At 33.9% G+C, this 25,023-nt stretch overlaps 2 protein-coding genes across 2 annotated transcripts; both read left to right on the top strand.

The window, feature by feature from the left end:
• Window positions 1-2,910: 2,910 nt before the first annotated feature.
• LOC130642807 (E3 ubiquitin-protein ligase TRIM56-like) lies at window positions 2,911-8,863 on the top strand. Its single transcript, XM_057449549.1, has 5 exons — window positions 2,911-4,486; window positions 5,695-6,614; window positions 6,701-6,755; window positions 6,997-7,049; window positions 7,671-8,863. The coding sequence occupies exons 1-5, from the start codon at window positions 4,230-4,232 to the stop codon at window positions 7,820-7,822; spliced, it is 1,437 nt and encodes a 478-aa protein (XP_057305532.1). The 5' UTR covers window positions 2,911-4,229; the 3' UTR covers window positions 7,823-8,863.
• LOC130655924 (probable E3 ubiquitin-protein ligase MID2) lies at window positions 8,453-24,525 on the top strand. The gene is made up of 8 exons (XM_057458776.1): window positions 8,453-8,565; window positions 9,551-9,832; window positions 10,218-11,137; window positions 11,228-11,270; window positions 11,793-11,839; window positions 20,524-20,596; window positions 23,311-23,576; window positions 24,075-24,525. Exons 1-7 carry the CDS (start codon window positions 8,453-8,455, stop codon window positions 23,546-23,548), a joined length of 1,716 nt encoding a protein of 571 aa, XP_057314759.1. The 3' UTR covers window positions 23,549-23,576; window positions 24,075-24,525.
• Window positions 24,526-25,023: the final 498 nt, after the last annotated feature.

Here is a 25,023-nt window from a genome sequence, read left to right on the forward strand (position 1 = left end):
ATGTTTATAGCCACACATGTGTACAAATTACATTATTTTTGGCAAATGGCAATTGCTGACACTCCTGTGGTCTAACGGTATGATACCTATGAAGAAATTTCATAGGAGATCCAGGTTCAAATCCTGGCAGGAGTTTTGGAAAATTTAATTGTAGAAAACAATTCAAGTGAAATTTATTTTCTTTTTGGCGATTTTCCTCGCGTTGTTTTTTACAATTTCTTTGTTAAAGTATCCAAAAATGAGGAAAGTAAGCCTTGTTAATATTTTTTAACAATTAGCCCTTTTATTAAGTGTCCAAAATTATTGGTCTCTGTCTTCTCTTCTTCTTTTTGCTGATCAAAGAGGAGTGCTTTAACATTGCAAACTGGTGCACAGATTCGAACAATATCAGCATGGTGCAGCATTGCGATTCGCCATAAACTCACTCTTATTAGTATAAATATTGGTGCAAAAAGTATTAAGGTCACATAAACATCACATTTTTGCTGCAAAAAACCGTTATTTATAGCAAAAAACTTGTTTAAACAGTATCTCGGATTATTTTTTCATTTAAAAACGCAAAAGCAGCTTAAGATATTTAAGGTCGCAAAAACACCAATTTTTCACATTTTTGTTGTTAAAACTTGCGTACATGACAAAACAACGTAAAAAACATTATTTGCAGCAAAAAAATCTATTTTAGCTGTATCTCAGAATATTTTTTCATTTAAGAACGCAAAAGCACCTTATAATATTTAATTTCGCAAAAACATCAATTTTTCATATTTTTGTTGTTAAAACTTGTGTACATGACAAAACAACATAAAAAACATTATTTGCAGCAAAAAAAACTATTATAACTGCATCTCGGATTATTTTTTCATTTAACGACGCAAAAGCACATTAAAATATTTAAGCTCGCAAAAGCACCAATATTTTACATTTTTGTTGTAAAACTTGTGCTCATCACAAAAATAACTTAAAAACCATTAATTTGCAACAAAAAGCAGTATTTTGAAATCTTAGAATTACTTTGGTGATTTAAGCTCGCAAAAGCACATTAAAATATTACAGCTCGCTAAAACACCAATAATTTACATTTTTTAAGGTAAAAAATGCCCCTCGAAAAATAACATAGAAAATGATGATTTAAGGTCGCAAAAGCACATTAAAATATTTAAGCTCGCAAAAACACTTAATTATCACAGTTTTGTTGCGAAAACTTGCAAGCGTCACAAAACAACATTATTTGTAGTAAAAGCGGTACTTTGCAATCTTGGAATTAATTTTGTGATTTGAAGACGCAAAAGGGCATAAAAATATTTAAGGTCGCATAAACACCAATATTTTACATTTTTGTTGCTAAAACTTGCCCTCATCACAAAAACAACATAAAACGCCATTATTCACAGCGAAAGCGATATTAATAACAATTTAGAGTTAAGGTCCTAAAAAAGTCTACTAGAGAGTAGCTGTCGATAATTTTTTTATTCCCATTTTCAACAATTCAATATCTGGGAAGGATTGCAAAACTCTGTTTCAGTTTTGTTAACTCGATAGATATATTCTCATCGACTTCTACGTGAGTTTTTAGCCTTGATGTGTAGTGAAATCAACTTCGGTAACTGAGGAAGATGAAACTGTTGTATACGGTAGTACTTGGCTGGTTACATACTGTATACTCGTATTAGAAATTGAAACCTATTCCATGTCTTGCAATGTCAAAGGAGCAAAATGTGAAAAGGAGCAGCCTTGACAGTAAAAATCGTGGAGGGCTTCGGAAAGTTAACCGAAGGGCACATGGCATTTTCCATGTTTGCGAGACAGAGTTTTTGAATTGCACCCGACATTTTCAATATAAAACAGATAGCCTGTTGATGTTGAATAATATTGCCAAGTGTGTTCAAAGTGACTTCAATTATTTTTGCAATTCTGCTGCTATAAAACAGTTAGAAAATTTGATGAACATTTGAGTATGTGCCTCAGTGGGTTACCGTATCCTTAATCATATAATAATAAGTATGCTACACTCCTGCCAGGACTTGAACCTGGATCTCTTACGGAAATAAATTTCCAGAAGAATCTTAACATTAGACCACAGGAGTTTGTCCAGTTATTTATAAAAAAATGAAAACCGAAGATCCTCAACTCCAATTGCACTAGTCAACATATATAGAGGTAGTCGTTAAGTTAACATTGGCTTTTCGAGAGTTTTTCACTTATGCTTGTCAAAACTTATCGTGGTTAAAAAAAAAACAACTTTAATTTAGATGTGAAAAAAAAATAAATGATAATACTTTTCACAAGATTCCTATACGTAATGAATTCTCGGTTGATCAGCTGGTTACAAAGCTTCAATCATTTGACAGAGGATTGTAAAGTTAACATAAGCCTCAGTTTATTTCTAGTTATTCTACATAAAATGGATTTAAGGAATTAGCAAAATTGAAATGTGAGATATGGTTTCTTATCCTATACAAAATAATAAAATATAACAAAATAAATAAATAGCCGAAATGTTACCCACGCTACACCAGTTGTCTGATTTGGCGATACCCCCAACACTAGAGACTTGCATTCCTGAATAAAAGATGTACTTGATGTCATTAGTTCACCGGTACTCCTGAAGAGGACATCATCATTTACCACAGTTGTGTCAGTTTTGTCATCTTTACTCCAAGCTAGGGTAAAAAAAAACATATATATCTTGTTTCGAGGAATATGATAATGGATTTATAACACTTCACTAGAAATATTAGCACATGGGTAGATCAACTTTTTCGAACGTAGCATATAGTTCAAATCAATATCTCTAAGTTCAACAAAACCAATCAATTCTAAGTATTTTTATCCCACAGCAAATCATCTTGTATTTCCATTTCGTCGACGCCACAAATTTTTCAAGAACACTAAATTCTATTGTTTTTTGAGTTAGTTCATCAATAAGCTGGTCATTAAATCCTCTCTGAGGACGTATATAATTTTTAGAATCGCTCAAAGTTCTTTGAGATGGTAATACCAATACACCTGAGCTTTTTTTCATTTAATTCCATTTAATCATAGACAGAAGGAGACCTTGCGTGTAATCCGAAACATTGGCATGTAAATTTGCATTTACATCACGGTCACAATTTTTATAATCGACTTTATATTGATCTTTTAAACTTTCACTCACAGTTACAGCAGCTTTCAAGATCTCCTGTAACTTTATATTTTTCTGTTTCAAAGATTTATTTTCAATTTCTTTGTTCACGGTGATTTTAACGATATTGGCGCATTAATTTTCGCAGGTATTTTTAATAATAAACAGAAGTTGCAGTTTTTAAACAGTAAGCACACTCATCTCCCTCAGGAGCATATTTAGACTTCGGCCAATTCGGCACTTGCCTAAGTACAATTTGCCAATGCGAAAATCTTGTGTATCTAAAACTACTGATTTGTCTAAAAGCAACGCATAATTTTATTATAGGCGTTTAATAACGTTCCTTTGCGCCCAGGGCTTAAGCTATTAATTTTATCTCCACTCAATAGTGCTCGCCGAGGGCTTGGCTCTCCGTTGATTGTGCTTTGTCGATTACATCATCCCAAATCTTATACAAGTGGGTTAGTGCTGATGGTTCTCCAATGTTTAACGTTGTGTTTATTGTTGTTGGAACTCTTAAGGCTAATGAATCATTTTCCTAAAATCATTCTAACCACAAGATTACTTCCACTAATTGATATGACGTAGGTTTATGTCTATTTTGTTTGCATGGAAATGCCTTAGTAAAAGTTTAAAACGACTGCAGTAAAGAGCTGATAAACAAATTTAATCTAAAACAAAAAGAAATTTGCATTGGAAAATGTATTTATTTTTGCTAGTTATATCATTTATTTGTATATTTTCGTGCTACTTCTTTGTCAGATATTTGTTTTTTTGTTTTTTTGTTTTACTAGCTTCTTGTTTGATATGTTTCTGTTTTGTTTTTTTTGAAAACAACTTTTACATGAATTTTGATGCTTGTGTATAAAAGACTCAGTGAGGTCAATAAGAAAACAATTTTAATAAGTGATTAAAACCTTCATGAAGAAAAGACTTTAGCAGTATTAAGAAAAAAGTATTTGTCAATTATGTCGTTAAAAAGAAAAAGTTATGTCTTGTTTTACGCTAATTAACACAACACAAATAGGTGTTCTCCTAAAGAATGAAAGAAAACCTATTTGTATAGTAACTCTGTATTTTAGTTTTATATAACAAACTTGTAACCGATATGGATTTGTCACCAACCATGATCAGTGCTATGTTGGAATGCAAGATCTGCTTAGAGACTTACCACAAGCCCAAACAACTTAATTGTGGACATACGTACTGTCAAGACTGTTTAGATGGCATTTTGATATTTAAAGAAAATGGAAGTGCTGAACTGGTTTGTCCATTGAGATGTACAAAGAAGACTATAATAACAAAACTTGAGACAACATCATCTTTAGCGACGACTTTTTGTTTGACCGACATTCTGGATAAGATGTAAGTTGTAGTTGTTGTCAAGCATATTAACCTCATCTCTGGTTTTGGTTTGTAACGCCCACAACATTTTCAAACTGAACTCCTGTACAAAACTTTAACGTTGACGTCATTGCGTTAGATAAGATTGGTGAAACCATTTTTTCACCAAATAGACTTAAAAAGTGCAATGCGCTTTTAAGCTTGAGACAAAGTAACTTAGAAACAGGCAGAAATAACCGACGTCGTCAGGAATAAACCTAAAACCCATTTTGTGAAGTTTGATCAATCAACCGTTTTGAAACAGACGGTTAAATGATGTGATCAAAAAAATGTAAACATAGATATCTCCGCAACAGTTCATCAAAAGCACGCAATCTTATACAATTTCTTGCTCAGCTTTTAAAGTTTGACACAACAAAAACAATCTATAACCAATTTTCCAAAAATATGTTGGTCAGTTCACTGCTGATGACAGCAGAATTCAAATTCCGGACCTTTTTTTAATCGTTCATTCGCCTATGTGGATTTTTCCACAAGTTTATCAACTAGTTGTACAAGTATCATATTTGCCATTTCAATATGCAATTTGAATATGGCTGCTTTAACCGGAGCGAAACATAAAAGATCTCCAGCATAAAAATTTTGTTCAACAAAGCCTTGGAGCAGCAAGCTGGCTCATTGAGCGCTGCTTTTCACCCCACTGTGCCACAACGCAATCACCCTTGATATGCTCGGATTATGAGTTATATGCAAACGGATTTCTGCTTATGGTTGTGAGGTTAATATTTACACCTCTTTTGAAAAATTGATATCCTCGATTGAGGGTATTCCCGTATAGTCATGCAATTCATAATTCTTGATGTATATAATTCTTGATAATTCTAATGTTATCATGTATGGTCAGTTTAGAAAAGACGTTTATGTGTAGGATTTCTTGCTTAAAAGTTTTGCAGTAATTTCACAAAGCAGTTTCTGCAAAGTACATCAAAATTCCGATTTTGTAAAAGCGCTCTGGAAATAAGGCTGAATTATAGCTATAAACAGGTATAAAAAAAGAAGGTCTTGTAGGTTTATTGAGTTATATTGTAGTAAAATTGGTGTCCGTCCACTCGTCCATTGGTGAACGCTAAACGAAAAAGTTTTTTTCAAAGACAGGAATTATGGCATGTAGATGAAAAAAAATTTAACGAAGTTAAACATTTGAAATAATAGTAGTACATTATTTTTAGGTCAGATTGTGGAAAAGGTATTAAGCTGTGCCAGGAGGCTGAAAATTGCAAACAGCCTATCTGTAATTCCTGCATAACATGTAGTGCAAAGATGTGTGAGAAATGTCAAAGCTTGCATTCATGTGAAAACAAATCTTATGCTGTAGTAACATTTGATGAAAAGATCCAAGAGGTCCAACCCTTTTGCAAAAAGCACAGTTCTCTAGCTAAAAATGTCTGCATCGAATGTAAAGAGAAGTTCACTTGTGTTTTTTGTATAAACAGAGAACACAAAAACCATACAAAGAAAACAGTTGAAGAAATGGGTTTGGAAATAAAGAAGTGGTTCCAGTCCTTTGTGACATCATTTGAGGACACAAAGGTTTTGTTGGAATCCTTATCAGGAAAGTATAATGAAGCTTTGGTGAACCTTGAGAGTCAGAGAGAATTGTTTGTTCATGAATTAGAAGTAAGAAAATTAAAACGCATGGAGGAGTATCTGCAGCTGTTAAAGGCAGAGGAAAAGAAATTGCTGAAGGACTTTGATGAAAAAACAGAAGAATTCAAAGCAAAAGTGATTAGCGGTGGTTACTCAGAAAATGCTAAAATGAAAAAATTTTCTAATTACATAGAGCTCCTTAACTCGAAGTCTCATTTTGAACTAGTTGCCGAAAAGAAAGAAATTAAAAAAAACATTAGTGATCTATCTTCTTTACCTGAAACGTTTCCAAATTTAAACTTACATCTTGCACATATAAATGAGAACGAATTACTTAAAAATCCATTGGGTGAATTGAAAATTACTTTTTATCCTGCTTACATTGGAGACGTAAGTTCATCTGAATGGTCTGCATGCAACAACACCATTGGGGAAACTGAAGGAAATTTTGACTATCCACAACTAACAAAGGATTTGATGAACCTTGTAAAAAGTCTGAAAGGTACGTTGGCTTGCCCAGTTTTTTATAATTGAGCATTGAACAAAATATTATTATGCGTTTCTGATTGCTGAAATAATTTTTTGTAGGATATGAAAAGTCTCAAGGAAGTACGAGTCTTGTCAATGCAGACACAGTGAAAAGGTGTTTTTATACTTTTCGTTAATGTTAGTTATTATAAGTAGTTGACTGTTGTCAGTCTTGGTACTGCTTTTTGGGACCACAAATATACGACTTTAAAAAGGGCGCTCTTTTTAAATTTGGCTTTCTGTTTTTACGGAATGTAACCAAAATGTAGCATAAAAATTTGTTTAAGAAAAATTGTTAAAAAAAACTCCGAGTGTTAGCTCTTGGAACATCCTGATAGTGTTGTTGTCTGTTTTAGAGATGTTAATTTAAAAAGTGCACAACCGGCAGTAGAGACTTGCATATTCAACGGTATGAAATTTTTAACGTTAATTCCCCAAAAGTACCCAAATCTCTATGAAAATTTGTGGTTAAGTAACAGCCACTTTGCGACTTTATTTAAAAATACTTAACAGAAATGGATAGAATATTTAAAGCTAGGAATTCATATGATTTAACATAGTAAACTTTTTTTTTTTCTGAACACGACTACAAAAATCCTGTTACCTATTTTTAATACTTCATACTAAATTGGAATACGAAAATGTTTTAATACAATGTCTTAAAAAAGGTTTCATTCATTATATCATATGAAATACGTTTTTAATTTAGCGCCAAAACTTTTGCAGGCAGATTTTTTTCTCTCACAAATTCTGCTAATAAATTTGTTTAAAAGACTTTAGTTTACAATAAGTAAAATACGGAGTGAGCGAATGAGTGGAAATCATACTATGAGCTAGAAAACAAAACGACCACTGCCGGTATTAACGACTTACGGGAGGGAATTTGATTTAAATTGAATTGCATCGTTCCAAGCATTCTAGTATTACTCAATTGTTCTGTTAATTAGTTACAAAAATAATATCGGGGAAAATTACCAAGAAATTTTGTTACGTAAGTAATACACACTATAACGTACAAATTTTTCTTCAGAAGTTGTGAAAATCATTCTCGATGGTGATGTCGAAATGTTGAAATCGATTATATCCAGCGATCCAAATATTGCAAAGATGAGAGATGATGATGGAGAAACGCTGCTAATGATAGCAACAAGGAATACCATCGATGGTACAGGTTTTGATTGATGCTGGAAGTGATGTACATGCTGTTAATAGAACTAACTTGAATGCATATGAAATTAGTGCATTTCTAGATTATTCAGACGTTTTTTAATATGCTGACAGAACACGACAGCACGGGTTGCAAACACGTACGCGACATCAGTCTTTTAAAGTTAAAGATGGCATTTTCTTAAGGTCATACTAAATGTTTTAAATTAGCTGCTGTCTCAGGACTGTTGCAGATTATTTTTTGGAGGGGGGGGGATGGCTGACCTTGAGATTCTAACCTTCTAAGTTAAGTAAAAAGGCACCCTATGCTGAAGTTTCTCACATATCAACCCCAGTCAACAGACTTTATTAGGGATTAGGGTACAGTCCTGTGTCTATGCTACATTTGACATATTGACAAAACTGTTTCACATTATCTTAACTATATTAATGTAAGTTTAAAATTGATTTAAATTCCGTCGGTGGTAGTTCTAATGTTATTAAATGTTAATGCTAAGAACATTACAGAACGTGAGGTCGTTGAATTGTTTTGGTTTCATTCTAAAACTTATTATTTTGTAATTCTTTGAATAAATTTTTGGCCCACATGAATACTGATAAAGATAAAAAAGAATAAAAAAAATCCCAATCTTTTAACTATGTAAAATGGAAGAAAATTTGAATTGTTGTCATACGTATCTAAAAGGAAGAAAAAAAAGCAAAGTGGAAGACAGTGCTATGTTGGCTGGAACTATTACGTCATGCAAAGTTACTGGAATGTAAAAAACAAAACAAGCATTGGATAGGAAAGTGCCGTGTCTTTACACAATAACGAATTCATATTATATGACGACGAAAACAGAGGCAGGTTTTATTGAATTACATTAAAAGAACAAAGTAATATAGATGGAATTTTTTGTACCCTTTGATTCCCGATTTGTGTTATTGATGTAATTTTATCGGGGCAGAGGTGCTTTTTAATCGGAGTTAGTTTAGTTACAAAAATGTTGATACGACATCAGCAAAAGCTTTGTAAATGGTTTTTACCCTTTTAAAAAGAGTTTTCAAAGAATAAAATGGCAATAGGATTCGACTGCTCTGCATCTCTCAAACACTTCTGGACAGTTAACAACTTTTGAAATCTCGAGTTCTAATTAGATTTGAAAAATTAGATTTGACAAAGAACGTCGAGTATCGCACGCTTAATCCTATTTTAGGGAGAGGGGGTACTTTGCGTCTCGTTTTTATGGTAGGATGGTAATTTAAGCATTATAAACACAACAATCGAGAGTGGTCGTTCAGCTAAATTTAATAGATTTCTGCATAGTTACTAGAGAAGCGTGTAATTACATTCTTGTGAAAAAAGATGTATTTGAAGGCGCATTTTCCTTGCATTAAAAGCTTAGTAAGCTTTCTATTGAACTGACTTAATTAAATCTTCCTTGCATTTTTATAATCATTTTATACTCATGTTGTATAAATGCCTTTCATATCTGTATTTATAAACAACCGTAATTTTGTATGAAATAAATTAGATACGTGGCATTTTACTTAACTTGATATAGCAACATTACTTTCTAAGGTAATTTCTGTTTCAATGCTTTTTCTCGTTAGTGTCAATTATCATTAGGCCTATAATTTCGTTTGCCTTAAATTCGTACCTGTTTAATATTTTGTTAAATAGCACTGGTCAAGGTCATATAAGCATCAAAATACAGTATATTTTGTACGTGTTCTCTGTGCAAAAAAAGGTTTAATTTGTAGAATACTTGAAATTAGAATACTTGAAATGGCTTTGTCACCATCCATGATCAGTGCTATGGTGGAATGCAAGATTTGCTTAGAGACTTACCACAAGCCCAAACATCTTAACTGTGGACATACGTACTGTCAAGACTGTTTAGACGACATGTTGTCATTTAATGAAGATGGAAGTGCAGAACTGAATTGTCCACTTAGGTGTCCAAACAAAACGATAATAAATGAGCATGATACAACATCATCCTTGGCTAACTCTTATTGCCTTTCTGAAATTTTAGATACAATGTAAGTAATGATTTCTTTTTCATCTTACTGTTTTCATGTAAGAGTTATGTATGGACACCTTGCTTCTTATACCTAAACTTGTTTTTTTGACGCTGGCAAGCAATAAATAAGACGTGTACAAATTTAGAAAGGAATCAAAGGAAATATGGTTTGCATCCTGTGCGTTTTAAATAAGTAAATATTTTCTAAAATTATATACTAAAATTAATTTTATTTTTTTAAAGCTGATTTTAAAAAAGGGAATATTACAAACTATGACTTTTTTAGCTCTGTTTAATGCAACAACCGAACGGCAAATTAATCTGTAGTTTATAAGAGACGTTGTGTGAAAAATAGCGCACTATCTTTCCATTATAAGAATTATTGTGATTTGTTGTTTTGTTAGATCAAAAAGTGGAACAAGTAATGGTCTATGTCAACAAACCGAGAATTGTAAACAGCCTATCTGTTATTCTTGCAGTACTTGTGGTACAAAGATCTGTGAGAAATGCCAACATATGCATTCATGTGAAAACAAAGCATATACTACTGTACGTTTTAACGGAAAGACAGGACAACTCCAACCATTATGCAGTCAACATAATTCGCTGGCTAAACGAGTTTGCATCCAATGTGACAATAAATTTGTGTGTGTGTTTTGCGTTCACAGGGAACACAAAAATCATAGACTGAAAAGTGTAACTGAATTTGGCATGGAAGCGAAGAATTGGTTCCAATCATTTATTACGTCATTTGAAAACACAAGAAAGGACTCTAAAAGATTATCCAAAATATACCATGAAACCTTGATGAAGCTCGAGAGGGAAAGGAAAATATTTGCACAGGAATTAAAAATGAGAAAATTAAAATGTATAGAAAGGTATCTTACTATTTTGAATGCTGAGGAGGAACGTTTCTTAAAAGAATTTGATGATAAAAGAGAAATGTTTAGAACAGAAATAATCAACGCTAGCTGCATGGATCATACTAGCATGAAAGAATATAGGGATTACATAAATGCGTTTAATTTAAAATCCAACTTCGAGCTTATTGCTGAAAAAGTGGAAATTGAAAAAACACTTCGAAATCTCACTTCTTTATCAGCCAGTATGCCAATATTCAAATCACATCTCCGCCAAATTAATGACCAAGAGTTACCAAACAATCCGCTTGGGAAATTAAAAGTTTTTATTGATAAAGTTGAAACAGATAGTCTCGTTCTTGGCACTAGTTCTGCTTGCCAAAATTTGATTAAGGGATCCGAAAAGCTGACTAACTATTCTCAATTAGCTATTAAACTATCGTACATTGTGGAAAGTATAAACGGTAGGTTTCCCGTTATGAGTACTACCTCTGATTCATTGATTCAAAATTTTAACATTAAGTCGTGTGTTTGTTAACGCTTCTAATTTTTAGGTAACGGAAATGTTGCAAATTTTGTTGCTGAAAACAGAATTAGGTTTGGTTATTATATTATTATTTTTGATGGTTAGTTAACGTGCTTGAACACTCTTTTAAAATAATACATCGCCAATGGTGTAGCTCTCTACGAAGAGCTTTGCTGAAAATTGTATTTTGAAATACATTGTTTCTTCTGCATTACTGGTACACTTAATATCGAGTTAGCATAGGGAACGATGTATCAAGATGATGTAATGTCGTCACTACGATCATAAGTGACTTTTATCAGTGACTCAATTTAATATTTGATCAACTATATACATCAGACACAACTTTTACTGCGATTTCTCATTAATGAATTACAAACATTTCACGAATTTGCAGAAAAAGTTTAAGGGTTATATTATAAGACATCGTGTGATTCTTAGTTTTACTTCTTATTACCTACAGCTTTTAATCTAGTTGTGTTTTTTAACGTCTAATTCACAAGGGCTTTGAAAAACGCAGACTAGTTTTAAATCCAGACTTATTTCATGTGAAATCTTGTCATCACAATTTCTTTAATAAATTTTCATTTTAGTGACGCCACGTCTACAAATGCAGAACCTAAGACTTACTCGGATGCAGGTAAAAGATCCAGGGTTTTAATTCCATAGTCATCTCAAAAACCAAACGTGCTTGAGGGGGAAACTCTCTTAGGATTTCTTTTCTTGCAATACTTAAATACGGAAGCCGATAGGTGCCAAAAATCTTTCCCGAAATAAGTGAAAATCTCTTTCAAAATGGTGAAAATCTTTTTCAAAATAGTGAAAATCTTTTTCAGAATGGTGAAAATCTTGTTCAAATTTATGAAAATCTTTTTCAAAAAAGTGAAAATCTCTTCCAAAAAAGAAAAAAATCTTTTTCGAAATGGTAAAAATGTTTCCCGAAAAAAGAGAAAATATATCTCAAAATAACATGACCCTAACCTCGTTTCCAGGGTATTTTATATCTTGTATCAAACACAAGAACACAGCGAAAAGCTATGACCGCAAGGCGTAATCAATATAGAAAGAGTTGCGGAGAGGTTGCCAAGGCAAAGGCATTAAGCACGGCAAGGAAAGGGCAAAGGCAGGCAAGGAAACAGGAAGAGGAATCAGGAAGGCAGGGGTGGGTAAGGCATGGTAGGCACAGGCATGGGAGGCACAGGCAAGGACATAGTAGGCAGGCACCAGAAAAGGCATAGGAAGGGTAGGCAAAGAAAGGCACGGTCAGTGCTGGCAAGGAAATGGAACGGCAAGGCAGGGGTGCATGACTTTAATAGAAAATATCCACCTTACAACTCAAAGATTGTGTATACTCAATATATCTAAGATAAGTATCATATTAGTCCAGGAGTATAGAAAGTATTGAGGTGCAAATATTTCAAATTCAATATCTCAAGAAAAAGTCTCAAATTTATCTCAGGTCAATATACAGTGAATCATGTTAGCAGAATTATGTGCCATTACAAGTATTTAAACAATCGGTCATAACGCCATATGATTTTTTGATAAATCTGAGATTAACTTGATTCCAATGACAACAACATTAAAAAGTCAAGATATGGAAATAATCAGAGAAGTCCACGAGAAAGGCAAAAAAAAATTAAAAAACGCCTTTTTTAGTTTCTTGTGCCTACCAGGTATGTCAACACAAAACTTTTTACTATAAAGTGATAGATCTATTACAAAAAACAAAGCACTTTTGGGCTCTATAAATGAAAGTGATAAATGTATGCAACTCCCCCCCCCTCTACAACTCAAAGATTACCTATTATATGAAAGCCTGGTTGTTGTAGGTGCAAGATAATTATGTTTTTCCTAGCCCTGTCCAGGATTCGAACCTGGATTTCTCATTTGCATGAGTGTCACAGCCATTAGACCAGCAGGGCATAAATATATATATATACAAAACTTTACAGTTGAACATTATATACACTTAGGAACTTACAGCACACAGCCTAGTTAATTAACCTTTTGAGAAATGCTGGTTAAGCCACAAGTAACTGTGTTACCTGGCGTAAAACGCTTGGTGGAACAGTTAATACAAATTGAAAACTGTACCACACATTCAGGTGGAGCGCCTTAGTACAGATGTGCAGTATATCGTAAATCGAGTGAAACACACAACATTTAAGGTGTTTCGGGTGTAATTATATTTATCCTTTAGCTTGAATAAAAACACAATTTACATATTGTGCCATGTCATAGCGAAAACAGTCAGCAAACCTTTTTTATTTTTCACAAAATGTTCCCGGTAAAACTTAAAATATATGTACTTTAATCTGTGGTGCGCCATTAGTATAGGTAAAAAAACCCTTTCAAAAAAACTTTAGCACAACTTCTGTTAAATAGAAACACAGGTAATAGCTTGTCGTTAACACTAGGCTGAGTGATTAGTACAGATATACTGTGGCGCACATATACGTTTCGACATAATATCCCTTTCCGAAAAATATCCTAACTTTGGTTCAAATAAACAGACAGTAAACACCCTGTTGTTATCCTACACAGCTAAAACAGTCATTCAGCAATTTTATTTTGCGGAAAAGTTTTTGTAACATTTAAAAATAAAAACATAGTTTAAAACCTGTTATTACACTCCTAAAGCAAAAAGAATCCTGCAATAGTTTATGGGAAAAGTTCTTGTGCAAGATCAAACATTAATCGTAAAATCGGATAGCCGTAATACATTTTTCCAAAAAACTTTACTGCAACTTCAGTTACCCTGCATGACAATAAAAAATTCTTATTTCCAACTGAGCAGAAACTTTAAAATAATAGCAATTAATTAGACTATTGAGAAATTAAATAAGAAATACATGTTTCAATACATGTTGATGATTGCACGAGAACAGCTTGTCAGAATTTAAAAAGCCTCTTAACAGAAAACGTAGACGTTGATGTTAAAGTTAGAATTTAAAACGCCTGGGTAATAACAAATGCAGATGTTGAAAAATTAAATAATAAAACAGGTATGTTGCACATCCATATAGGTTTAATACCATTTCAAACCAGACATAATCAACATTCAATGTGGCACAGTTTACAAAACGTATAAATCGCGCCAGGTGTTATCAAGTTATCAAGAACAATTCTTTTTTTCCAGCTACTTTTATACTAGCCAGCTATATGTTCACTAGCTTTAGTTAGGTAGCTAGTGATGATCTTTTTACATGGCTTTGCATTAGCTAGGTAGCTAGCTAAAGGCTAAAAAGTTGTTCATTACATGTATCAAATAGTATAATTTAATAGAAAATACAGTAAACAACTTCCCTGATAAGACAACAATAGAAAAAGCAAGCTTAATTACGGATTACCAAGGCGTGCATTATAGTTATGTTTTTCCTAGCCCTGTCCAGGATTCGAACCCAGATCTCCCATTTCCATAAATGAGTGTCATAGCCATTAGACCAACAGGGCATAATACATAATATATACATGGCATACAGAATTTTAACAGTTTCACATTATACTCAGAAACTTACTAAGCTTTCTTCTGTACCTTGACTGTTAATATTGTTAGAGTTATTAACAACCAATATCGTCAAATCCATATATACATATATTTAAATATTTTCAGTATAGCTATAGGTGTTGACGATTGCATGATAACCGTTCGTCAGAATTTGCCCTGGTAATAAAAAATGCAGGTGTTGGATGTAAGCATCAGAATTTAAAACGTCTCAAACAAATAACAAATGTATATACATGTTCAAAAAGTTTCCCGATATATATATTTATATTGCAATAATTTCCGTTTCTGTAACTTGAGCCGTACTGGTGTATGCTCACTGGCAGGGTTAAAAAAATTTATTTCCTGACCTGTGTACAATATAGCTACAATCGTCCACAAAAATATGGCTTTCCATTCCCCCTCAATGTTGAAAACTACTGCCCTTTGTGGCTGACCAACGTAAACGATTACACGTGACATACCTTTACATAAACATTGATCATCAGTGGGGACCGAACGTACTATTTGCAGAATATGTGACTATAGCTAGCTATGTTTTTTTGCTGACTTTTCTAAACTTTTTGGTTCTTGGTTTTTCATATATAAAACTGTCAGAGCCAACAAATTTTGTGTTGCTGACTTTTCTAAAATAGTAATGTCGCGCCATAGATTAGTGGTTATAGCTCTCGTACTCTGTGCGGGAGACCGGGGTTCGATTCCTCTTGACGGCGATTCAACATGGGCGAGTGAATGTTACCATACCCCCGGGTTAACCCAAGCCATGTGAGGGAAATTGGGAAGATGGCACACTGTGTGGGCCGTTGGATGTTGCCGGGAGTTGTCTAGTAGAGCGCGGGCCCTAATTGGGTCTGCGTAGCTCAAAATGAGCATTAAATACTCTAGGACTCTCCATCAAGCCATGGCCCCTCCTGGAAATAATAGACAGGGTATATCCCTCGATATTTGTGAGGCTAGTCATGTAAAATATGCACATCTATCTATCTATATCTATCTATCTATCTAAACTTTTTGGTTTTTGATATATAAAATTGTCAGGGCCAACAATTTTGTGCACAATTGTAGCTAGAAACAAGCTATGTGATGGGACAAAATATAATTATTGTGTAGTACATGTATAGCTATATTGGTAGTTTTATCCCAGCTAAGTGGTTAATTTTATGCTAGTCTTTTTGCTAGCTATATAAAGGCACTTGTTGCTCTTTTTATGCTAGCTAGCTATTACTCTTTTAAAGTTAGCTAGCTATACACTATATCCTATCTAAGGCTAAGAAGGGGTTCATTACATGTAAAAAAAAAATAGTGATATACTAGCTAGCTAAACATACCCTTTCTTCGTTTCTTGAAAATGACCTTATATATATATACAATATACAAATTACGCTAGGCCATCTTTAAATAAACAAAAGCACTCCCTCGTTGTGTCAATAAAAAAACACCTTGTCTCGCTTAATTTAGCAATTATATAAGAGAATGACCGGATTAAAGTACTGGGCAACCCAGTCCAAAAAAAAAGTGGCACGAAAATTCAATGATTTTGATGTATAGTGGGGGCGGAAATCCTATACACTCTCCTCCGTCCCTTATATTTGGCTTATTTAATGAGGAAATGGGCTCCGCTACGCTCCGGGCGCTGACGCGCCCTCCGCTTCTCTCCGCAAAAAAGAAGTAACACAAAAAGAAGTTAATCTTTATTTTTCCGCATGTGATAACATGACGGTATAAAAATGCTTGGCCGAGTGGAAGTTCTCAGGTTGCGACATTCCCAGAAAATCAATCAAGTAGTTGAAGTATTCGTAGTAATTATTCTCGTAACCATTTTCTTGATCGTCACCGGAGATGAGTTCATCCATTTCATCCAAATCATCACTATCACATAATTTCAGACGACTCCTTCCTTCAAATTTTTCTGGGAAATGGAACAATTCATCAGGAATACCAGAAACCGTGTCATACCTGGACTTCCGAATGAGGTGGGAATTCCAATGTATTGTTACCTCGTCAAGATCATTCACGGAGGCAAAACAGCACTGGAAGCAATATAACTCTAGCTCATTAGCAGGATTATATAATCCATCATTAACCATTTCTTTAAAAAAATCTATCATAAAAGAGCTTCTATTTCGGCGAAGAAATGACCACCATCCCCCAATCCGTTGATTACTGTGTGAAGGACCGTACATATGTGACTTTGTACCTGAGTTCTCATCACCGTGATTACGCCGCAAATAACATTGAATAGTAGCTAGAGTTACATTTTCAGTACCACAATCACTCCTCACTCACTGGATTGTTATTCGAGTGTACTGCTTTGAGCCATATGATTTTTCGGCTGTATCCGTCAATGCAACCATGATTTGGTAATCCATACGGCTTTAACTTATCGTAACAATCTACGTGCCAGATATCGTTCGGTCGTTGTACATAATAACGCTTTCTCACTAATCTACGTTTTCCACGTTCTATGGCTAAGCACAGCATCATAAGGACTTTACCTTGATATGCATGGCTAAGCACAGCATGGTAAGTACTTACCCCTCTAGGTCTTGGATGATCAGGGATTTGTTGTGGTTGACTGTGGCGTGCGCGTGCGCGAGATGTGCTTTGCGCCAGAAGGAACATTTCTCTATCTCTATGGAATACTGCTGAGCTAGCAGAATGAGTATTATATGGTTTATTTTTAGCACTATTCCCTGGACTGTCCATTTCATTCTCTTTAACCCTATTCGGTCCGGGGGGGAGGCGGATTCCGCCCCCCCCCCCTGACGGTTTTTTTTAATAACTCCTGATTGCTTTCTTATATGGCTATGATACTTACTGAGTTTCAACATTTATCTATTAGACACCTGCATGCTAAATTTTTAGGTCCCATACCTTTCAGAGGCTTTGATATTGGCCATTACTCGAAAATACCCCTAAAATCTCTATGAAATCCTTATAATGGGGAAAATATAATAACTCCTGTTAGGATTATCCTTAGAACTTGAAACTTGCAACACATCTTTATTTCATCTAGAAGAAGCATTTTGAATAATTTTGTCTCGTGACTATTCCGATTTCCCGATTTTGTCAGATTTTACCCGAAAATCGGGAAAAAACGGATTTTCGGGCAATTTTTGGCAATTTTTTATTCGATCCATGTAAAAACCGGAAGATATGTTAAAAAAATTTTATTTAGCTTTCAGAAACTTCAAACAGAATGTAAAAATTCGCTCTAGAACAAAAGTAATTATATTTTAGGCAGATAGTGGCATTTTTAACAATTTTCAAGCCTCTGATGACGTCACAGAAAATGTGCTGACGCAAGCAAAAATTTCTTGCCACCATTTTGTTCTTTTTATGACGTACTATAAGTGTGCCAAGTTTGATTCAATTTGAACAATCCTATGAAAAGTTATTGAGGGGGGGCGGATCCGCCCCCCCCCCCCCCCCCCCCGGTCATAATATGTTCGAAAAACCCCGGACTGAATAAGGTTAATTTACTTTTCCCGCTAAAAAAAGGAACTTATGGGTACCGCCATTATACTCGGCACCAGACTCGTCCCAGTTCTATTTAGAGAAACATTTTCACCATCTCTCGGGAAACATTTTTACTACTTCTCGGCAAACATTTTTCACCATTTCGAATAACATTTTCGCTATTTGGAATAACATTTTTACTATTTTGAAAAACATTTTCACACAATTTCAAAAAAGATTTTTTGCACCTATCGGCTTCCGTACTTAAAGCATTCGAAAATAAATTAAATCAGTTGATAAGATTGTATCGTGAGATTTCAAAAATACCCATATTGGGCAAGCCAATCAATTACCATGGTTACTGTCCAAGATAATGAAAAGCCCTAAAAATTTACCTTCCGCTGGCCATAAAATCTGAAATTTAACAGAGAGTTAGAACTTGAGAATCTGAGAAATGATTAACACGTCTTTCTGTGATATGACGAGAAAGAATAGTCGCAAGTTGTGTACTTCCGAAAATAGCTTTTAAGTTTGGCGGATTTTAAATTTACAATATGTCTGACTGAAAAGCGTCGTTACATTGAGATTATACTACCACTATTCTTGAAGGTCATGTCATAATACTCATTACCTAATCAATAGGAGTGAAGTTTTCGAGTTATCATGACTAGGAACGTAGAAATGCAATCCCAAGAAAAACGCAAATCAACATTTTAAAGATATTACTTCCGATTGAACGACTTGTTACGCCTAAATTTGACTACCGTTGAAACTTTGACTTAAGATTCTAAGTCTTAAGCCTGCTAAGCTGACAAGTAAACTCTGCTAAACTGACGAGTAAAATCCAACAATTAATCCCTGACGAGTAAACCCGACTAGCAAAATCAGACAATAAATCACCGACGAGTGAGCTTCGACTAGTAAACTCCGACAAGTAAACACCGACGAGTAAGCCCCGATTAGTAAACTCCGACAAGTAATCCCTGACGAATAAACCGGAATGATTAAACCCCGACAAGTAAACAACGACGAATAAACTCCGGCAAGTAAACAGTGATGAGTAGACCCAGACTAGTAAACTCCGCCAAGTAAACCATGACGAGTAAACCCGAATGATTAAACCCCGACAAGTAAACCCCAACAAGTAAATCCCGACGAGTAAACTCCGACAAGTAAACACCGACGAGTAAATTCCGAATGATTAAACCCCGAAAAGTAATGTTCCAATTAAGTTCTGGTTTACTCTATAAATCATCAAGCTCTCCTTAATTTCTGAAAAAAAATTCGTGAGGTCTGATGTGACGATACTAAAATTATTAAAGAGAGCTGAACCGCAGAGGAAAAGACGTTCTTTGACGGCAGATAACTGACCACTTGTAACAAACTTACCAGTCACAGTTGACTGGTGTGACCTGAAAACGACCACCTGAGTGAATATTTCTTAAACAGGCAACATGTCAACATATCTTGGACATTTGAAACCGAAAGAAATGATATTTTACCCTTTGGTGTTAATTTTAACCGTTGCATTAATTGTTTTTGACGTCACTTCACAAAAACTCAAAGTTTAGTGGCGTTTACTGTACCTTTAATACTTTTATTGCTGTTGAATGCGGCCATAACATTGTTTTTACGCCATTAAATCGTGTATAGCAAATTTATAGATAGATGTATTGAAACGTTTCAAGATTTGTTAGGTGTTTTGTTAGGCTTTTGTTAGGTAAAAAAGAATCCGGTGTATATATTTTTTGCTACTTTTGGAAACTTTGACTTTGCAACTACGCACTAGACTAGTCAACTCCGTTTATTTTACGGCCTGCTGTCGCAAATTCGGGTTTTTCTCACCTGTTTGTTTTTCATCAAATTGAATTTCAGGTCCGTGTTCAAAAGGCTTTGCTTTCAAATGGGTTATGTCAATTTAACAGAAGTGTAATGCCACGTATTTTGAAAAAACTAACCGACATTTTAAAGCTAGGGCTTTCGACATCTGGGATATTTACCTATGATTGCTATGCTTAATAAGAGCTGCCGTCAAAAAACATATATTTTTTTCTGCGGTTCAACTTCCTTCGATGATTTAATTGTCTTCCTGATGACGGTCTCAAAAACGACCAAAAATTTCAAATAAAAGTTATGACCAAGTCGGTATTTTATTTTCTGTTGTTTCGTTAATCTATCAATTCAAGAGATCTTCTATAGATTCCACATTGCTTACAAGCATTCTCAGTACAAAGAACTTTTAGCAGGCATTTTAGACAGATAAGATACATCTATTATTAATACAGAGATTTTAATTTTTCTATAAGAAACAATGTTTTTGTTTGTTACTTTTGACGACCATTCTTTCTTTATGCCAGATATCAAAAGGAGGAATCACCCTACTTGTGACACTGAAGCTTCTACTACTGTTAGAAATTTAGAAGATGAACCGTGAGTATATAACAGTGTTTCAAACTTGTATTTTTAATAATGCGTGCAGAAGCAGTTGTTCTTTTTATCTTCATTGCAGATGCTATTGCTTTAGTTTTAGTTATTCTGCTTGTTGTTGTTATTGTTGTTGTTTTTGTTATTGTTATTGTTGATTTTGATGGTGTTATTGTTGTCGCTGTAGTTGTTTGTGTTGTTCCTGTTGTTTTTACCTAGCTGTTGCAAAAATTTCAAATTTCCGTTCTGTTTATCTATACGTTATGACGAAGGCATGTGTATCATCTTATACAAAGAGCAAGATATAGTTTGAGCATATTCTTTAACAAGTATTTTATCTTTACTAATGCTAACCAATTCAGTTCTTGAGATAATGACACTTTGTCATAATTGTAGGCTGTGTGAATTGATTATGCCCCTGGCCACACGACTTTACATTATGCGTTCTTTTCCAGCACAGTTTTATTCGACATGTCCTATCTTATGTGAACCAACAATGAGATAAAACCGATAAGGTACCGATGCAGTGCATATACGTTTCTGTAAAAAAAACACGGCTGAAAATCCTAAAGAAATCGAATCGGGTGCAATTCAAACTTTTTTCAGTTGAAATATGCTAGAATAATCTACCTGTAAGGAAGATACAAAGGTTATAAAAAAGCAAGTTATATCTGGTAAAGCTAAATTGGGTCAAGTTATATCTGGTCAAGTTATATCTGGTCAAGTTATATCTGGCCAAGTTATATCTGGTCAAGTTATATCTGGTCAAGTCAAACCTTGTTAAGTTATATCTGGTCAAGTTACTTATGATCAAGTTATATCTAGTCAAGTTATATCTGGTCAAGTTATATCTGGTCAAATGATATCTGGTCAAGTCAAACCTTGTTAAGTTATATCTGGTCAAGTTATATTGGGTCAAGTTATATCTAGCCAAGTTATATCTGGTCAACTTATATCTGGTCAACTTATATCTGGCCATGTTATATCTGGCAAAGTTATGTCTGGTCAAGTTATGTCTGCTTAAACTTTTACGTATGATACGCTTTTATCAAAAATGTAGATCTTGATAACAAAGCTAAATGCTTTAAATCTTATCTGTATCGCAATAATACAGAATCCTGAGCATCCTGACTTGGAAGTAATTGTGCTCCAGTTAAACATAACACAGAAAATTAATTTATTATTATTATCTGAAGCAATATATTTTGCATGACGTGATAATTACATGTGTTTAACAGTACAATGGTCAATGCTTCATCAGATAAAATACATATATCTTGCAGTGGGCGAAAGCTACTTTTCTTTTTAAGTTGGTCATACTCAGCAGGAACATAGCAATCACACCTAATAGCACTTTCATTAAATTTAGCAGTCAAAAAACATCAAGGACGTTATTCTGCTTAGGGCTATATTTAGTTGACCATTGTTAAATGAACATTGCTTCATTAAATGAAATCTAATGTCAAAATGTTGCCGCGTTAAATATTAAACTGTGTGAACAGTACATACCCAAGATAACATTAAAGGAAACTGTCTACGCAGAAGTACAGATGATGTTTCTTGGTTAACTCTGTATCTAATTATCAAATTAAATCAAATCAAATGATTATCAAATTCTACATATATTCTAGATACCATTGTGTTGTCTATATGTAACATATTCTTCAATGTCCGTCTAGGTTTGACCCCTCCGCTCAAAAGAAAACATGTAGGCTACCACGTATTTGATATTCAACATATAATGCATGGTATATAACCGTATCAAGAGGCCAATCTCTTTGAAAAAAATATTTACATGGTATCGAAAAAGTAATACTGCATTCAAGTTCAAGAATTTAAATTGCTCAAAGTATGTCAAATTTTTGCAATTATTAGACCAGATCCAAACTCACCGTATGCCAACGCAACCTAATTTCCTGAAAAAATCAAGAGGGGAAAGTTGTTTATCCTTTGTTCCACAACTTCTGAAAGAATAAATTTAAAAGGCAGGCGTTTCTTTAACAGAATTCATGATTTCAAGGTTTTATCAGCACCAATAAAAGATTTGACGGGTTTACAGTGAGACGCTGATAATTATTATAATCAAAGGGCACAGTTTTATGTCACGATCAACTTTTTCACCAAATTCGCTAGTTGGGAAAATAATGATGCGTTAACTCTTAACAAAATTGATCAGTTATCAAAGACGTTGGTCTCTCGTTTCCTCCTGGGGTGTACTGATATCTGTTGATTGTAAAATGTCAAACAACATTATGTTGTTTATCACCGTTAATAATAATTTGGATTGGTAACGTCTATGTCATATTTATTTGTAGTAGAGAAATCTACAAGTCTTTATGGTGACAGCAATCACAAGTGAATACAGGACCATCAGTTCTCAAATCCACAAGTTCTTGCCCCATTCCCACATTTGTTTCTGTAGCTCTCATGCTTTCTCTGAAGCATGGTTTGATGTTCAATCAATCATCATGCGTTGTTGTTTATCGCGTTTTTGCTTTAAAAATGTTCTTTTCTCTGAGAATTATTTTTTACAAATACTACACTTCCGTTGTAACAAAAATTCAGGCTCCTGACTGATTCTCTTTTAATCCTATATTCCATTTAATAAAAGGAAAGAGGTTTCAAATGTTTCAAAACAGTACTTACTGCATGGATATCAGAAGAAGAAGAATGTGTATTTTGTGTATTCTTTAACATTACACATATTTTTTTCTATCTAGCTGGTACTTTGGTTGTATCACTCGGGATGAAAGTATTCGCTATCTTAAACATCCCGAAAACAAATCTGGGGCTTTCTTAATTCGCAAAAGTGAAAATCCATCCAGTGGCCAATTGTACGTATTATCCATGTTGAAAGGGAACTTTGTGCAACATTTTAGTATAAAAAGAAAGTTCGTCCTTTCAAAAAATGCAGGAATGCAATTCGTTAAACGAACTGCTACATCATTGCAAAAGTGACTGGCCCCTTGGAGAGCCATGCATAAAAGTAAGTATGAAGAATTAGTCTGGTAGTCTTTTGCTTCTTCACGTTTTATCAAGCACTTTTTTTTATCTGTTTTCATTAACGCAATGCAAGAGGCTTCGACTGAGACTTAAAACATTTTCGTTGCAGGGATTGACGCAAGTGTTGAAATTCCTTTTTTTTCAAATTCTATCCTTTTCTTCTGAGTTATGCTATTGTTTAGCAGACACTTATTTTATTTATTCTGTAGTACAAGACCCAGGAATAAAATTGGTAGTCACATATAGCTACCTAACAATGTCTCGTTTCGAAACAAAATTTGTGGATTTAGAAGTGATTGCCAACTTGCATGTTTGAAACTCCACAAAAACAATTTAAAATTGAAATGAAATTATCCAAAAGACATTTTTATTAAAGATTCAGGAAGAAATTTTTTGTCTCTGCGAAAAAATTCGTCACTTCTTTCTGTAAAAGGTTTCTGTGAAAATTCATTTTAAACCACATTACATAATTTACTTTTAGAATCCTATGTCATCACTAAGTGGGAAATTCAAAACGCTGTAAGTATTTCCAAAGAATGATTGAATTATCGTTATATTTAAAGAGTGCGCTGGATAAAGTTTGTAAGTCTTCAAGAAATATGGGTCGAGTTAACGACTGTGCAAGTTATCCGAGGTTTAAGTTATCCGGAGTGTTTTGTTAAAAAGAATTAACGAGACTTAAAACGGACCCAAGAAAATGGTTCGAGATAAAAAAAGAGTTATCCGGTGATCAAGTTACCAGGAGCTTACTGTGGCTATAAAAGGAAACATCCATCATCGAGATTTTCAACAAAAAGAGTTGGTACTAGAGGATGTAAACAACGTAACCAGCAAGCACTTTGATACTGCACATTGTTTTAGATCTGTGATTCATATGCCTATGTAAACCAACGAAAAATTTATATTACAATAGCCTATGACAATGTTTGTAATCAAACTTCTAAATTTTAGTAAATGAAATTAATAAAATCAAATGAATAATAGTTTGTTAATTCGTCATGTTTTAGTTATAACTATATTTGCGTGCTTTTCGAGGCTTTCTGTTTCGTGATGAGGATTATACGAAAAGTGGACGAGAAATATTTGCCAATGCAACTAAATGAACGAAAATTACAGCGTGATCAGTGGTAGCAAATTCAAACATAATTTAAATATTGTTTTCTTATTTGAAATAAAAAAGTTTCAAGGCGGTATTAATGTTACAGTTACAGTATTCTTAACTTTTGATTTGTACTTATAAGCTTCTTCTGAAACCCTGTTTGAACAGGTTGTTTTCTTGTAGTATGAATCTGAAGATTTCACATTTTATTCAATGTGACGGTTTTGGGAAAAAACGGTAACAACCTATAATATCGGTAATTATTTTATCGGTAGTATTGATAATAAAACAAAAGAAATAACGATAGTATTGTAATCAAAAATTACATGTA

Source organism: Hydractinia symbiolongicarpus, chromosome 1 (assembly GCF_029227915.1).
Source record: "Hydractinia symbiolongicarpus strain clone_291-10 chromosome 1, HSymV2.1, whole genome shotgun sequence".
Classification (NCBI taxonomy): domain Eukaryota; kingdom Metazoa; phylum Cnidaria; class Hydrozoa; order Anthoathecata; family Hydractiniidae; genus Hydractinia; species Hydractinia symbiolongicarpus.